The sequence below is a fragment of the Stegostoma tigrinum genome, chromosome 1 (genome assembly GCF_030684315.1).
Source record: "Stegostoma tigrinum isolate sSteTig4 chromosome 1, sSteTig4.hap1, whole genome shotgun sequence".
Lineage (NCBI taxonomy): Eukaryota > Metazoa > Chordata > Chondrichthyes > Orectolobiformes > Stegostomatidae > Stegostoma > Stegostoma tigrinum.
In genome coordinates, this window is record NC_081354.1 from 139,772,473 (window position 1) to 139,791,101 (window position 18,629).

Here is an 18,629-nt window from a genome sequence, read left to right on the forward strand (position 1 = left end):
TTTGCAAACGGAGTCGATAAAACCCTTGGGCAACACCCTCCCCACCATTTTGGAGTGAGCAAAAAAAATCAGATCCCCATTCCACCTTTTGTCTCCCGACAGTAGCAAACTAAATATCTTACACGCCCCCCCCCCCCCCCCCCCCCCAACGTGGTCTTTTTAGCAATGAAGACTGAGGGAACTGGGAAAAGGAGCAACTCCGAAAGCTGAAGGGAGCAGCGGATCTAGAGAGGGGTTAGACCTGCCCTCTCGGTTACAATGTAGCGCGAAGGTGTCGCCTGGGATAAGATGCAGTGCAAGCCTCCGGCTTTCCCCCCAACCCCGGCCCGGAGGAGCCGCGTTTCTCCCCCCCCCCCTCCCGGGGGTAAGGTAGAGGCGATGCCGGTGAATGAATTGTGCTCACTCTCTCCCTGGCCTGCCGCTCGCTATCCAACTCCCGCTGCAGCAGCTCAGCCTTCTCCTCCGCCTCATCCGCCTGTTGTTGTAGGAACTGGATTTTTCTCTTCACTGTATCAATCGTCGCTGAGTTAGGACCAGACATGATTCCTCCTGCGGCTTCTTCTTCCCCGTCCTCCTCTTTTTAAACGGGGGCGCTGTAACAAGAGGCGGGGGGGGGACCTCGATACGGTCTGCAACAAAATAACAAAACAGAACTGTACGCGAACCAGGGGCACAGTCTCTGGTCAATAAGGTGGCTCCACAACCTCTGCTACCAGGTAAGAAAGAAAATCAGCAAGTCTTCCCCCTCCCCGCAAGGGCGTGAACCGCCGGAAATTCCTGCGCACTCTTCACTAGGCGGAGGGGAGGGACTGGGAGGCTGGACGCATTCTGCGCTCTCCAGTATACGGAGATAGTAATCCCTCGAAATCAATGAGTTCATCCCCAAGAGGTGTGGAGATGGCGTTGCAGCACTCAGCTAAACAATGACTGAAGGACATGTGCTTTCATAAGATCTCCCGTCCTAGGATTCCACAAAAAACCCTGTATTTTTTTGTTTCCATTTATTTCGCGATGTTAAATGTGTACCTAAGACAGAATGCTTAATATTCTCAGGTTGCGATTTATAAGAGGTCATTCACCAACCCATAGCAAATTAAAAAAAGCTGTCCCAATCCTATTAACAGCCCTGCAAATTTTTTCGATGGGATATCGAAATCCCTTTTAAAAAGTTATTTTTTAACATTTCGGTCTGCATTCCAGCATCTTTTCAGGCAATGCAATACACATCTGAACAATTCACTTTAAAAATCTGTTTCGCTCTCCCCTGGTTCTTTTGCAAATTATCTTAAGCAAGTATCCTCTGGTAACTGATCCACCCACCAGTGATAACAATGTTTCCTATTTAGTCTTTTTTTGCATAAGGGGGAGAAAAAGTTCTACAAATTTAGAAATTGCAGAAATGGTTTAAATTATTTTCAACTTTGTTTACCTCACTTGTTGATACACTGTGAACTTATGTGTCACCTCGGCTCCCTCAGTGAGTAAATTTGGTCGTGCAATTAAGAACAGTAAAAGAATATGGCCTCCTGGCATTATCTATTCGTTGACCTTTGTCTATGCTCCAGGCTAGGGAGGTTTAGAGGGGAAAATCCTGTTGTCGAACATTATTCAGAGGCTGCTGTTGGATTTTTAAAAATTGTTGATCAAGTTTGGATGGGTCTCTTCTGCCCCCTGTCATAGTTAATCCAACCAACAACAGTGTCTGCGAATGAAGTAATGGTAGTTGAGTGAGATAACAGAAGATAGATGTGGATCTGTGCTCCAACATGATTTATCTTTCCATTTATTTGCTCATGGAATGTGAGCATTGTGACAAGGTCAGCATTTATTACCAACCACCATTTGCCCTTGAGAAAAGGAGGTGAACTGCCTTCTTGGACCAGTGCCAATGCACCCATCTGGGGTCGACCTGATTGACCTGATGAAGAAGGAAGGAACAGAAATGTAGTTTAACATTAAGATAGTTGTGGCTTGAAGGGGAATTACCCATTCGGTGAAAGAAATAAAGGAATCAAGACAGGAAATACAGGGACTCTGATGCAAAGCTTGCACTTTTAAAAAAAAGTTCAATTAAATTCCAGGACAATACCTTATGCCCACAACAGGCCCAAACATGTGGAAAAAAATCTGCTCATGATGAAATACTTTGGGATCTATAGGTTCAATAATACCTGCTCCTCCCACACATGCATCACTTAAATTGGCATTCACATATAACCTAAATATTAAGGAAAAATGGGCCACCACAGTAAATGCCTTGAGTATATATCGATTTAATACTTTAGTTTATAAACAAAGTATACATTACATCAGAAATGGGAGGCAATGGTGTGCTGATAATGTCACTGGACTATTAATCCAAGAACCCCGGGCCAATGTTCTGGACACCTGGATTCAAATCCCACCTGGTAGGTTGTGACAATTAAATTCCCTACAAAAAGCTGGATTAAAAACTTAGTCTTATGGTGATCATGTGACCACTGTCAATTTAATGTAAAAACCCATCTGGTTTACTAAGGTACTTCAGGGAAAGAAACTGTAAACTGCCATCTTTACCTGGTCTGACCTGCATGTGACACCACACCCACACCAATACTGTTGACTCAACTGTTCTCCAGCCAATTACAAATGGTCAATAAATGATAGCCTAGCCTGTGACATCCACATCCCACACTTAAATTCATACAAGAAGTGCTTATCTGACATCCAGTGCTAGACCATAAGATATGGGGTATGGTGCTCAGATTCCAGCCTAATCTCACCTACTAGTGGAATATCTTCCACTATTCTATCTGGCCTCTGGGTATTCGGTATGTTTCAATCCGATCTCCCCTCATCCTTCTAAACCCCAGTGAGTACAAATCCAGAATTCACAGCCACTCCTCTTGACTAGCTCTTCATCCTTGGGATCATTCTTGTAAATCTCCTCTGGAGTCCCTCCAAGGCCAGCTCATCCTTCCTTAGATAGAGGCCCCAAAACTGCTCCATATTCCAAATGTAGACTGACCAGAGCATTATACAGCGTCAGCAGTACATCTCAGGTCTTGTATTCTAGCTCTTTCGAAATGAATGCTAACATTGCACTTGTCTTCCTAACTGCCAAATAAACCTGCACGTTAACCTTAACAGAATCTTTAATTAGGACTCCTGAGTTCCACTGTGCTTCAGATTTATGAAACCACTCCCTGTTTAGAAAATAGTCTAGGCCTTTTTTCTTCCAAAGTGCAGAATCTCATAATTACCCTCATTGTATTCCATCTGCCAATTCTTTGTCCACTCTCCTAGCCTGTCCAGTTGAGGCCAAAACTTTGAATGTTTTCAAGAAGGAGTTAGATACAATTCAAAATCATAGAATATGGGGTGAAAGTGGGAAGAAGGTATTGAGATGGATAATCAGGTATGATCATATTGAATGGAGAAGCAGGCTCAAAGGGCCAAATGGCTTACTCCTGCTCCTATCTGCTGTATTTCTATTTTTGTATGACAAGGGGAACTGTCTTGTTCTTCTGGGAGGGAAGGGGATGGGGTAAGCTCAGAAGTGCAGGAAATGGATCAGATACAACTGAGAGTCCTGTCAACTATGACGGGCAGTCCTCAGTTGAAGAGAAAGGAAGACATGTCGGAAACATTCCCTACGGAAGCTAATAGCATTAGAACAGATGGAAACACTAGGAGAATGGAATGGAGTCCTTACTGGAAGCAGCATGTGAGTAAGAAGCTGAAAACAGAGGAAAGATCTGCAAGGCTGCCTCCTACACAAGCTTGGATACTGACACCTCAGTAACAATGTTAGGTTTACAGAGTATGGGACCACTTCACTGTGGCAGCCTGCAGGGGGCAGAGGGCAGAGTGGCCCAGGCAGAATAGGACCCTGTGATGTCAGCAATCAGGGATTTTGTCTACACGGACAGAGGGGTATAGGTGCAGCAGACATATATGTGGGACAGGGGTATCACCCTCATTGCTCCAAAACTGCTGCAATTCAACAAGTCATGTGACTTTGTTTTATTCATTCACAAGAGGATGTTGCTGGCCAGGCCACCATTTATTGTCCATTCTTAATTGCCCTGAAGACAGTTAAGAGTGAACCACATTGCTGTGGGTCAGGAGTCAAATTAGGCCCAATCACATAAGGATGGTAGTTTCCCTCCCTAAAGGGCATTAATAAACCAGACTAGCTTTACCTGACAACTGACAAATGGTCACTATTAGAGTCTTAATTCCAGACTTTATTTTTAATTGGATTCTAATTCTACCATCTGCTATCATGGGATTCGAACTTGGGTCCCCTGAACTGTACCTGGGTCTGCATCATCAGTCCAGTGATAATGTCAATGGCTATCACCTCCCCTAAGTCTGGCTGGCCGCCTCCACAGACAAGTTGGCACTGCCACAGACAGCCATGTCCAACACTCTCGGGGTCTGCAGGATAAGTACTTGTACTTCATTGTCCCTGTCGTTGGTCCTCAGGACTAAAGGCAATGACAACAGTGAGATGGGGAATCTGGTGAACACTCCAGGTGCCTCTTACGAGGAAACAGATTGGTACCACAAGGCACCCAGTTGAAGGAACCGCACATGGCACAAAAATAGGTGGGAGGGCAAATGCTGAGGATGATGACAAAGAGTGGGATATAAATAGATGGAACAGGACGTGGGAAAATATGAGATTATGGACATTAGCAGGAAGAAGAGAGGAACTCCCAGGTTATTGAGGGAAGCAAGAAAGGAAATAGCCGGGGCCTTAACTGATATCTTTGCAGCATCCTTAGACACAGGTGAGGTCCCGGACGACTGGAGACTTGCTAATGTTGTCCCCTTGTTTAAAAAGGGCAGCAAGGATAATCCAGGTAATTATCGACTGGTGAGCCTGATGTCAGTGGTAGGGAAGCTGCTGGAGAAGATACTGAGGGATAGGATCTATTCCCATAAGGAAGAAAATAGGCTTATCAGTGATAGGCAACATGGTTTTGTGCAGGGAAGGTCATGTCTTACCAACTTGATAGAATTCTTTGAGGACGTGACAAAGTTGATTGATGAGGGAAAGGCTCTAGATGTCATATACATGGACTTCAGTAAGGCATTTGATAAGGTTCCCCATGGCAGGCTGATGGAGAAAGTGAAGTCACATGGGGTCCAGGGTATGCTAGCTAGATGGATAAAAAACTGGCTGGGCAACAGGACACAGAGGGTAATAGTAGAAGGGAGTTTCTCAAATTGGAGACCTGTGCCCAATGGTGTTCCACAGGGGTCTGTGCTGGGACCACTGTTGTTTGTGATATATGTAAATGATCTGTAGGAAGGTGTAGGTGGTCTGATCAGCAAGTTTGCTGATGACACTAAGATTGGTGGAGTAGCTGATAGCGAAGGGGACTGTCAGAGATTACAGCAGAATATAGATAGACTGGAGAGTTGGGCAGATAAAATGGCAGATGGAGTTCAATCTGGGCAAATGCGAGGGGATGAATTTTGGAATTGATTCAGGGGCGAACTATACAGTAAATGGAAAAGTCCTAGGGAAAATTGATGTTCAGAGAGATCTGGGTGTTCAGGTCCATTGTTCCCTGAAGGTGGCATCGCAGGTCAATAGGGTGGTCGAAAAGGCATACAGCATGCTTTCTTTCATTGGACAGGGTATTGAGTACAAGAGTTGGCAGATCATGTTACATTTGTATAAGAGTTTGCTTTGGCCACATTTAGAGTACTACGTACAGTTCTGGTCACCACATTACCAAAAAGATGTGGATGCTTTGGAGGTGGAGAGGAGGTTCACCAGGATGTTGCCTGGTATGGAGGGTGCTAACTATGAAGAAAGGTTGAGTAGATTAGGATTATTTACATTAGAAAGACGGAGATTGAGGGAGGGACCTGATTGAGGTCTACAAAATCATGAGGGGTGTAGACAAGGTAGATAGCAAGAAGCTTTTTCCCAGATTGGGGGACTCAATTACTAGGCGTCATGAGTTCAAAGTGAGAGGAGGAACGTTTAAGGGAGATATGCGTGGAGAATTCTTTACAGAGGGCGATGGGTGCCTGGAACATGTTGCCAGCAGAGGTGGTAGACGCAGACACAATAGTGACTCTTAAGATGTAGCTGGACAGATACATGGATGGGCAGGGAGCAAAGGGAAACAGACCCTTAGAAAATAGATGACAGGCTTAGACAGAGGATCTCGATCGGCGCAGGCTTGGAGGGCCGAAGGGCCTGTTCCTGTGCTGTAATTTTCTTTGTTGTTTGATGATCAATTAAATGGAGAAAAACACTGCTGAAAGCTCTATCACAGAGGAATTTCCGAGTTCTCATCCACAAATCTCAAAAAATTCAGTAGGTAATCAGGAAAGTAAATGGAATGCTGGCCTTAATTTATAGGCTAGGGCTACTTCCCCTGGAGCGTCAGTGGCTGAGTGGAGACCTTATAGAGGCTTATAATATCACGAGGGTCATGGATAGGGTAAATAGGCAAGGACTTTTCCCCGGGGTGGGGGAATCCAAAACTAGAGTGCATAGGTTTAAGGTGAGAGGGGAAAGATTTAAAATGGACCTCAGGGGCAACTTTTTCACATGAGGGTGGTGTGTGTATGGAAATGAGCTGCCAAACGAAGTGTTGAAGGCTGGTACAAATACAACATTTAAAAGGCATCAGGATGGGTGTATGAATAAGAAGGATTTAGAGGGATATGGGCCAAATGCTGGTAAATGGTTCTAGATTTATATAGGATATTTGGTTGGCATGGATGAATTGGACCAAAGAGTATGTTTCCTTGCTGTACATCTAGAACATAGAACATTACAGCACAGTACAGGCCCTTCGGCCCTCGATGTTGTGCCGACCTGTCATACTGATCTCAGCCCATCTAACCTACACTAACCTACATCTCTATGAATCTATTAGAATGTAGCACAAAGTAGGGAGATTTTGCTAAAACTATACAAAACACTATCACGCCATGACTGGAATGCTGTTACGAGTTTTGGGCCCTGTATCTAAGGCAATATGTACTGGCGTTGGAGACAATCCAGAGAAGGTTCACTAAGCTGATGCTGGATATGGACTGTCTTATTGGACAGGTTGAGTAGGTTGAGTCTTTATGCATTGGAAGTTGGAAGAATGAGAGACAACCTCATTGAAACATGCAAGATTCTTAGGGGATTCGACAGAGTATGTGTGCAAAGGTCATTTCCCCTTGTGGGAGTGTCTAGGACCAGAGGGCAGAATATCAGAAAAAGGGGTCACACATTTACCACAAAGATGAGGAGAAATTTCTTCTCTGAGGCATATGAATCTGTGGAATTCTTTACCACACAGGGCTTTTGAGGCTGGCTCATTAAGTATATGCAAGACTGATAGACAGATTTCTAAACTGTAAGGGAATCAAGAATTATGAGGAAAAGGGAGGAAAATGGGATTGAGAATTATCAGATCAGCTGTGATCTCATTGAATGGCGGAGCAGACTTGATGGGTTGAATGGCTTTTTGTTGTTCCTATGTCTAAACGTCTTACTTTCTTTCGCATTAAAAGTGCGAAGATCAGGGGGTGATGCAACCTCATTTACTCTGCCCATTCCTCATGTGCTCAGCCATTTTCCTCCTCATGGTGCATTACTAGTTTTGAAGGTGTTGGAAGGTGACAGTGAGCACTCCTTGGCCACTGGTTTGCTGTCTTGGTTCAATGTGTCAGTTAAACCCCCGTCCTGGTGGTCCTCTCTGCAACACGGCCATATGAGATGAACATGCCAAGTGCAGTCATTCACTGCCCCCACCTTTTGAAGTCTTAGTGGTCCCTGACATTGGATGAAACATCTCCTGTATGACTCACCTTCCCATTCAGTCTTTACCATATCCTGCCACCACAGATACAGTTACCTCACTGCACTTAGTATTGGCATAACCCCTTTCACTCACCACTGCCTTAGTCATATCACTTGTTAAAAGTTTATAAGATGGAGAAAGTTGCTCCCATCCTCAAGTTAGACCTCAGCAGACATCTCATCAGATTCTGGCATAAATCTTGTCATAGCCCATCTTACTCAGACCGCTATAAAAATTTGGTCTTTGTTTCCTCTTTCATAACATACCAAATATAAAATATAAATTAAACACAGCCATTATATTATTATGAACACACTCCTTAAAACTTATCTTTCTGACCAAGCTTTTGTTATCTAATATCTCCTCAGCATCATATTTTGTTTTATAATACTCCTGTGAACAGCTTTGTGATGCTCTTTAAGTTGAAGATGCTACATAAATAGAAGTTTTCTTTATTGCAATATAACACCTGTGACATAGACAATTGCCCTCACTCTTCAGAAACTAAACGAAGAGATAATGGGCTAAAAGTGACTTAAAGTTTGTTTGAAGAAATATCTCTCAAGAAAGCTTTTGGGAGGTAGAGTGTCAGAGGAATTTAGAAAAGGAATTGCAGAACATGGGACATAGGCAGCACGGCCATTAGTGTTGGAGGGACAGAGGTACACAAATGTGAGGAAGACAGATACGCCGAGTGAGGCGTAGTGTTTGTAACAAATATGGAAAGTATGTAGAGAAGATATTGTAGTAGAAGCTCTGCTTCGAGTCTGTAAGTGTGTTGAATTTTTAAACATTTAGCCAGAGATAGTGATGAGTACAAACGTTGGGGTGGAGCCAAATATAATAGTGATCAGAGATAATGGGAACTGCAGATGCTGGAGAATCCAAGATAACAAAGTGTGAAGCTGGATGAACACAGCAGGCCAAGCAGCATCTCAGGAGCACAAAAGCTGATGTTTCGGGCCTAGATCCTTCATCAGAAACACTTTCTGATCCAGCTCCACACTCGCTTACCAAAGATAATAGTTTTGGCTTTCCTAGTGTTTTCTGAAAGGAAATGATGATTCATCCAAAACTGGATTTCTGACAAATGGTCCAATAGAATAGAGACATTGGCAATTTAGACAAGATCTAACCAGGCCCAGGCAAGGGGGCACGCTGGACAGGCTAGTGTAAAGGAGTGGATACAGGGAGATCAGATTGTAAGAGTGGGCCTCTAATGACACAGAAAGGAGATCCTCCTCCCTGGCTGATGGCCTGCAAAGTCTTAGCAGTCATTCATTCTCACTTTAACTGGGCACTGGCAGGCAGCTCACCTGGGGTGCACGCTGCCCTTCCCCTGTTTTTCAGGTGGGCCCTAACTGGCCATTTATTAACCTCAGCTGGCTCTCCAGTTTCTGCCAACAACTCGCTGTTCCACCCTCAATCCTGGCAAAATAGCTCACAGTCCATCAACATGAACCCACCTCCACTCCAGGCCCCATTCCTGGGGTAAAAATATTGCCCCAGGTAGGAGCAATGGAATTCTGGTTGGGTTGGAGCTCACTTGGGATGGAGCTTGGAAGTACAGCCAAGCAGATATTATTAGACGATGCCCAACAACAGGAAAGCTGTTGGAAGTTTCCTTTGTAACCGAGGCCAACTGTAGCTTTGTTATTCATTCCGTGGCTGAGATTAGTGAACTTGGGGGAAAAGCTGCAGCTGGGAACTGTCATTGTACTGACACTTTTGGCTCCCTCCACAGGAAGTGTTTCGGGATCTGTATCAATTACGAACAAATTAGATTTCTGCCACACTACTGGTGAAGTTGGGCCACACAGCCAAAGTCTCACGAGGTATTCCCAGTCAAAGGGTCAAAGCTTGGGTTTCTCTGTTCTTTTATCCCCACTGCGTAGGATGGGTGATAACCAAAATCCCATTAGGTCTCCAAACAAAATATCCAATTAAAAAAAATTCTTTTACACCGTTCCTCTTTTGTCCCCGCACCTCAATTAATCTCCTCCTCTGATATTTCAGAATAGAAACACAGTGTGGAAACAAACCATTCAGACCATCAAATCCACACTGATCCACCAAAGAGCATCCTACCCAGACCCATCCATCCCTGTAACACTGCATTAACCATGGCTAATTAAGCTACACATCCCTTCTTTCACCAGACCTTTCAGCGCTTTCTCCTTTAGTATTTCCACCATAAACCTCTCTGCCCTTTTATCTGTCTCTCCATGAGGCCCAAAATACACAGAGGTGACTGGGAAATGTACCCCCTGATATCCCCTAATGTGAGAAAATTCAAACCATTCAGAGAAAAAGAAATCAACATGGCTTTTCTCCATTCACTTAATCTAGCAGTATGGCTTAGTTCAAGTATGTAGTCTCAAAACGAGCAACCTTGGGACTGGCTCAGTGTTGTATTTTAGATTTGACTAGTTTTTGAGTTAGGGCATTCAGGCCAGATCAGATGGATCAAGTCAAGTCAGTTCGGGTGAGGTCAAGGGCCATTCAAGCCACTCAGAGTGCAGAAGACGACTGACACATGAAGCTGATAACTGGTCCAACGTACCACCTCATCCATACAACAGCAAGACAAACAAGCCACTATGTTATTTTGTAAGAATCAAATTTTATGCTTTATGAAAATGTCAAGATTTTTGGACAGCTCCAGTTAATGTACAGGGGGACTTGAGACACTGTTACTGGAGTTTTATATTTCCTTCACCACTGCTCATAGTGCTGCCTACATGGAGTGTCATCATTACCCTGGTACATCAAATTCAAGGAAATGGTAAGGAGCTGCTCCTCCAATCACAGACCTATTCTTTCCCAGCCTTGTTGCTTATAGGCTTATAGTGAACCTGTCAGCAGGAAACACAGGAGAGAATCAGCCTGTGAATGGAACAATTAAATAGGTCACAGCAATCAAATTTTTTATTGCAGTTTAATAACATCCTTCTTGTAGCAGGCTGATCAAAATTGTATATAACACTCCAAATGTGGCCAGAGTAAGTGGTGGTGGGAACAGGGAATGAGGCTGTCACCAGGAGGCTAAGACAGAATGGTGGAGAAGGCTATCAAGTCTACACAATGAGACTATTGAAAGAGACTGGTGAGCAAGGCTAGGGCACGGATGGGATGGGAGGTCAGAGTACAACCTTTCCAAAATGTGCAATGAAAACTTGTATTCATGGAGTGTGCTATAAAGATGCTTGAGAACGAATATTTCTTTAAGAATTGTAGAAAGGGTTTTATTTTGTTTTCAAGGATTGTGAAAACACTTAGTGGTTTCTTTAAAGGGGGTAATTGAATGTTCACTGTGGATATTGGAGAAATTTTTGGGAAGATTTCCAATAAATTAAATGCTTGGCAGTGACTTGTTTTGTAGAATACCCCTGCTTATGGAGATTAATAGAAACAGAGTTGTACAGCACGGAAACAGGCCCTTGCGCCCAACCTGTCCATGCCGATCAGGTTTCCTAAATTGAACTAGTCCCATTTGTCTGTGTTTGGCCCACAGCCCTCTAAACCATTCCTATCCACGTACCTGTCCAATTGTCTTTTAGATGTTATAACTGTATCTGCACCTAACGCTTCCTCTGACGGTTCCACATACAAACCACCCTCTGCGAAAACTTTACCCTCAGGTTCCTTTTTATTCTTTCCCCTTTCACCTTAAATCAATGTCCTCTAGTTTTGGACTGCCCTACTCTGGGGAAAAACGTCTTGGCTATTCAATACATCTGGCTCCTCATGATTTTATGAATTTTATAAGGTCACTCCTTAGCTTCACCTGCTCTGGGGGAAAAAATGTTCCCAGTCTATCCAGCTTCTCCTTATAACTCAAGCCCTTCAGTCTCTGTAACATCCTTATAAATCTTTTATTGCAGTTTAATAACATCCTTCTTGTAACAGGCTGCACAGAATTGCATATAACACTCCAAACGTGGCCTTAAAACAGTGACTGGCTTTGTGAAACACTTGTCCTTTTTCTGGTGCGGTTGAAGGGAAGCCTGCCAAAGGCAAGCTAAGTTGCAGGAAAACCTGCAAAGAAATAGCTGAATTGGAGGAAAGCTTGCAAAGGGCAAGCTACACAGCTGATCTCCCTTATTTCTGAAAAGGAACAAACCTCTTGTTAATTTGCTTTCAAGAATAAACCATTGCCAAAGTGTTTTATTTTCATAAAGTTAATCTCTGCAGAGAAATCATTATTCTATTTAAAGTACTGCATACAATTCTGTTTGGCCTGCTATAGGAAGAGTGTTATTAAACTGGAAATGATGCAAAAAGGATGTACAAGGATGTTACTGAGACTGGAGGGTTTGAGTTGTAAGGAGAAGCTGGATAGGCTGGGACCTTTTATCCCTGGCAGGAGCGTAGGGGCAGATAAGGTGATTAGCCAAGGTCTTTTCCTTAAGAGCACGTGTGCATGTGCGTGCGCGTGCGTGTGTGCATGCGCGCGTGTGTGTGTGGGGATACTTAGAAAGAAAAACTGAATATTTCTGTGTGTATTAACCAATAATTGCAACTTAATCAAGTTAGATTTTTGTTTTGATAATGAACCAATAATCATGTTCATGGGAAATCTGATGAGTAATTCTTGATGTCTAAAACCTGACTCTTTAACACAGCAAATGTCCCAAGGTACACCACTACAGCCTCATCACCCAAAAGACAAAAGGATCCAGTGGATAATGTATTGTAGTGCTCTCCTTATTCAGACAATTTGATTCATTCAAAGAGACAGTAATAATTTGTTGAATATTTGACAGTAAAAGCAACAGATCCCAGTAACATCACAGTTGTAGTGCTGGAGATTTTTGTCCTAGAACTAGCTATTCCTCTTAAGTGACATCTTCTAGTATATTTCTGCAGGAGCTCCTTTGGGTAGTGTCCCAGGCCCAAATACCTTTCAGCTGCTTCATCAATACCTTCCCTCCACCAAAAGGTCGGAGGTGGGGATGTTTGCTGATATCACAGAATTCCTCAATATCAGCATCTTGGGGGTTACTATTGATCAGAAACTTAACTGGACTAGCCATATAAATACTGTAATTATGAGCAGGTCACAGAATGGGAATTTTGAGGTGAGTAACTCACTTCTTAGCTCTTCAAAGCTCATATACCATCTACACAAGTGAGATGTAATACTCTCCACTTGCCTGGACAAGTGCAGCTCCAACATCATTTGAAAAGCTTGAAGCCATCCAGGACGAAACACTCACTTGATTGGCACCTTCAGTATTCACTCCTCCACACCGACACACAGTGGCAGCAGCATGTACCATCAACAAAATGCACTTCAGCAACTCACCAAGGCTCTTCCAACAACACCTTCCAAACTGATAATCTCCAGTACCTCAATGGCCAAGCGCAGCAGATACACGGGAATACTAACTGCAAATTTCCCTTCAAGCCACTCACCATCCTAATTTTGAAATATATCTCAATTGCTTTGGTGTCATTAGATCAAAACCTTAGAACTTTTTCTTGCAGTGTTATGAGTGCATCTATCCCTTATAGATGGCAGTAGTACAAGGAGGCACCTCAGTGGCAAAAATGCTGGTCTAACGAGCACACATCCCATGAAAGATAAAAACAAACTACAACAATTACATCTACCCAGCTACGCAAAGAATTGCCCAGGTATGCTTATCCACTAAAAGCAGGACAGACCCAATCAGAGATATCACCATCAGCCTACTCTCCATCATCAGTGATAAGAAGTGCTAAAATGTGACACTTGCTCATCAATAACATGCTCACTAATTCTCAGATGGAGTTTTGCTGGGATAACTGAGCTGCAGGTCTCATAGCACTGAATCAAACATGGACACTTAAGAAAGGAAGGAGGAGAACAGCCCCCAATCTACATCAATGGAGCTGAGATTGACAGCATCGAGTTCTTAGCAGTGACGATAACTGACAACCTGTCTTGGTCTTCCCACGTAGATGCAGCTGCCAAGAAGGCACAACAATGCCTCTTCTTCCTCAGGTGGCTCAGGAAATTTGGCATGTTCCATAAGGTCCCTCACCTTCTACAGAGGCACCATAGAAAGCATACTGTCCTGGTGCATAACAGCCTGGTACGGCAACTGCTGTGCCCAGGACTGTAAGAAACTACAGAAAGTGGTGTGCCCAGCCCAGACCGTCATGGTCGCCAACCTTCCATCCCATTGACTCCATTTACACAGCTTGCTACCACAAAAAGGCGGCCAACATCACCAAAGACCCATTGCACCCCGGTAATGATCTACTACAACCTCTTCTGTCAGGCAGAAGATACAGAAGCCTGAACACGTGCACCAACAGTTTCAAGAACAGCCTCTTTTCTGCTGTTTTAGATTGATGAATGGACTCTCTAACTTGAAATAATGTTGATCTTTTTAATATTGATCTTGCTTCATGCAGCTACTGTGCAATTTAACCTGTATGCCACACTCTGTCGAAGCATGCTATGATGTGTATGTCCTTATTTACAATGATCTGACTCTACTACTCACAAACAAAGCTTTTCACTGTACTTAGGTGCACGTGAAAATAAATCAAATCAGATCACAAAAAGACTGAATTTCGTAAGTTAGGTGAGTGAGTGCCTTTGAAATCAAGTAGCATTTGACTAAGTGAGGCATTGAGAAGTTCTCAGTAATATGGAGTCATACTTGCAGAAAGGAAAATGATTCTAATTGTTGGATGCATATTTTCTCAAACATTTATTCATGACAAAGGCACCCTCTTAATTAGCATCCTATCCACCACCTTAAACATTTAGTCCCTCCACCACTGGCGCACAAAGGCAATGGTGCTTATCCGTTCATCAGATGGACTGTAGCAACTCATGAGGTTTCTGAGACTGCACCAACTAAACCCACAATCAAGACCACCCAGAAAGAAAAAGGCCACAAATACACAGGAACGTGACAATTTCCTAGTTCCCTTTTAAGTCACATTCCCTCCTCATTGGTTCTATGTTATCTTTTCTAAATTATCACTGGACGACAATTCTACAATTCCATTCCTTTGGGCATTGTGGTTCATAAAATCATAACAACAGAGTGGGAGGCCATTTAGCCCATCAAGTCCATGCTGGTTCTCTGTACAGCAGTCTAGCCAGTCCCATTCTCTACCCTTTAAGTTTATCTTTCTCAAGTATGTATCCACTTGTCTTTCAAAATTCCTTGCCATCTCTGCTTCCACTGGCAAGGACATTGGGTGTAGCCACACCACATGGACTGCAGTGATTCGAGAAGGCAGTTCACCACCAACTTTTATTGCCCATCCATAACTGCCCTTGATATGTTGGCTTAGCCAAATATGCCAGCATACCATAAGTAAACAGGAAAAACATTCCCTCTGTATTGCAGCAGATTTGGTAGCCAATTGTGGTCTTATTTAATGGGCTGAAATGTAGATTGAACATAGAACAGTACAGCACAGTATAGACCCTTCGGTCCATGATGTTGTGCCGACCTATTATCATACTCTAAGATCAAACTACCCTGCATTCCTTATATTTTACTACCATCCTCGTGCCGATCCAAGAGTCACTTGAATGTCCCTAAAGTATCTGAATTCACTACCACCTCTGGCAGCACATTCCACACGTGTTAAGAACCTACCTCTGACATCTCCCCTATACCTTCCTCCAAACACCTTAAAATTTTGCCCCTCATAATAGTCATTTCCACCCTGGGAAAAAAGTTTCTGGCTATCCACTCTATCTATGCCTCTCGTTATCTTGTAAACCTCTATCAAGTCATCTCTCATCCTTCTTCGCTCCAATGAGAAAAGCCCTAACTCCCTCAATCTTGCCTCATTAGATCTGCCTCCAGTCCAGGCAGCATCCTGATAAATCTCCTCTGCACCCTCTCTAAAGCTTCCACATCTTTCCCATAATGAGGTGACCAGAACTGAACACAATATTCCAAGTGTGGTCTAACTAGGGTTTTATAGAGCTGCAGCATGACCTTGTGGGTCTTAAACTCAATTCCCCTGCCAATGAAAGCCAACACACCATACGCCTTCTTCACAACCCAATCAACCTGGGAAAGACTGGTTCCATTTTTATAAGCAGCTTCTACTAATTCAAACATTGGTCAAACTATTAGCTGTTAATTATGATTCAATGTTGCCAACATCTCCAGCATGCCGTTGAAAACAATAGAAATTCCACAACAGCTTAACTGGATTAAACCAGAGTGTCAGATTCTAGTGGGGTGAGTTATTTATCATGGGACTGGGCTTCTTTTTAGCTGCACTGCTTCTATGTGAGCTATATATCAAATGATTTGAAAAAATTTCACAAGACATTTGAACCCGGAAACTACAGTTACTAAGTCTGCTTCTGCAAAAGTTAATGTCAACCAGCACAGAGATACAAGTTCTTGCCTGTCTGTATACAAATTGTTATCTCCTGAAGCCATCCGATATTTCTGGGTTTGGGAGGGTTTTGAATCCAGGCCAGTACCCAGGGATTTTGCTAGGTAGGTTACTGTATGAAATGTGCATATATCTACAAATGTTGAGTTCACATTTGACAGACATTAGATTGATGGTTCCCTGGGCAGGATAGGGTGTAGACTAAAATGGTCCTACAAAGTTTACATTGTTATTCACAGAATGTTGAATGCAAGAAATATAATCACTAAAGTGAACAGAACAGATTGAAAGTATCTCTGGTGCTCAGACAGAATGTACAGGGTTAAGGGGAGGTAATGAGGGAGTGGAAATAGAGGATTTGCTCATTTGGAGAGACAGCGGGCACATGATGGGTGAAATGCCCTCTGACTGTTGTAACTATTGAATGATTCAGAAACATTTTAGCACTCAGAATCCTGGCATACACTACAGGAGGAAATGACTCATGTTTTTAATAGATGATTCAATTAACTTAATGATATCTTAGGTTGTTGCTGTAATATTTGAGGTTATTCTTCTACATGAAATTGAATCTGCACAAAAGGTAATTGTTGCAGTTAAACTAACAGCCACTTTCACCTTTCCCTTCTTCATCAGTACCACTTCCAGTAATGCCTTCTTTAAAATAAGAAATTGGAATAGTATGAAGCAGCTCCTTGTCACTTTCTCAAGTTGTCAGATGACTCATCTCCCTATCAAAGTAAGAGCAAGGCAAGAGCTAAAAACAGGGAGATCTGAAACAGAAACAGAAATTGCTGTTGAAACTCAGCAGCTCTGGCAGCATCTGTGTAGAGAAAGCAGAGTTAACTTTTCAGGTTCAGTGACCATTCTTCAGAACGTAGGCAGAAAGAATCTGAGAGTGCCAGAGACAGAGGACAGGAAGTGACTTGAAGTGAACATCTAATAGCTGAAAGGGGAAAACAGAAGATATGAGGTGTAAGTAACATGGGAGGGGGGTTAGTTTGTAGTTGATTGGCAAGCTGGTAGTAATGGGATTAGGCTCCTTGTTCATCACTAGCTGGAACTACTTCATCATAAAGCTCAACGTCATTGCCCATCCTGGCTGCCCAATTGGACTGAATCTCCACCAGTCTTTATAGTTGATATTCTAAGCACCTTATTAGATCCTGAGCTTAATTTCAAGACTTGCCCTATCCAGTTTTATCTCTATTTTTAATAACTCCCTTTTACACATTACTAACTTACTGATCTCTCAGTGAAACATTTATCACCGGAGGCTTGATTTTCTCCAATGCTATTCACAGCTCTCTTCCATGTCATACACTCAAGTCATCCAAAACACTGCCACCTGCATCCTATCTCATAACTATGTCACATTGTCATGCTCCTGTTCTTATCAAATTTCACTCAATCTCCTTCACCTCGAATATTCAGATACATAGCTTTCAGAGTACAGGAATCTGTATAAAACAAGTCAAAAAAACAGTGGATTTTATTGAGATTGACTGCAGAAGGTATGTAGAGATCCGGGAGTAAGCAAAGACTTCCACATAAAGGACATATGGAAAAAGATGCAGCACTCCAGTCTCCCTCAGGATATCCATCAGAACTGGGAACTTGCAGCTGCCAATTGTTCAATGATAGGAATATCCCGCCTCGGTTTAATAATACAGTACTGGAACATCCCGTCTAATTTAACGGGTAAAATGTGTGCGTGAAGACAGGATCAGGTTTCACTGAAATGCATTCCTTTGTTTGTTTGGACAAAAGGCACTGAATATTGTGAGGAATTACTTAACAAGATATCAATCAAAAGGAGATGGAAAGAAAATGATAGGGAGAAAACAAAAATCAAAAGTATCTCAGGTGACCTGAATGCATTAGAAATTTATTTTTTGATGTTTTCTGACAAGAACAACAGTCGAAATCTGTGACAAAGGGAGGTTGCGTAGCATGGACAGTCCCACAGGAAAAACAAAGTTAGAGAATCAGGCCACAAATCTTGTGGTTCAGAAAGAAGCCTGGGAAAAGGTCATCCAGTCACCCTTGGGGCATTCCTTATATGGAGCTCAGGAAAATATACATTTCATTGTTTCAAAAAATTGGAGTAGGGGATTTTTTTTATAGTAAGCTCTGTTTCAAGCTGTCATTTACTTCAATTAATGATGTACATTAATTCTTCCATTAAAATGTATTTTACTTATTTGCTTTAGGTACAGAAAGTCCCGTGAATACAGCTGTGAGGGATATGAGAGAACTGGCAGTCTGACATTAAGTGCCTGATGAATGTAAACCTCTGATGACATTCCTCTGTTTGCACACGTTATTGTATAAATGACTATGCAAGCAATCTTGGACACTGAAGGGTTTATTACTTTTTACAAAATCATATGTCTGGTATCCTGGGACCAGAATGGGCTCATCTGTTGTACAAACAGAAGAGAG

At 42.8% G+C, this 18,629-nt stretch overlaps 1 protein-coding gene across 5 annotated transcripts in view; it reads right to left on the minus strand.

Annotated features, from left to right (window-relative positions):
• The window catches only part of LOC125457177 (tropomyosin alpha-4 chain-like), a 103,644-nt gene that overhangs the window by 58,851 nt on the left and 26,164 nt on the right, over window positions 1-18,629 (minus strand). Inside the window, exon 1 of one of the 5 annotated variants that reach the window (XM_048541093.2) lies at window positions 404-810. The exons of 3 other annotated variants lie outside the window; for them this stretch is intronic. In XM_048541093.2, the coding sequence (XP_048397050.1) occupies window positions 404-541 (138 nt within the window). In that variant the 5' untranslated portion in view covers window positions 542-810. Of the gene's footprint in view, window positions 1-403; window positions 811-18,629 lie in introns of those variants that run through there. One more of the 5 variants, XM_048541083.2, reaches the window with a different exon arrangement.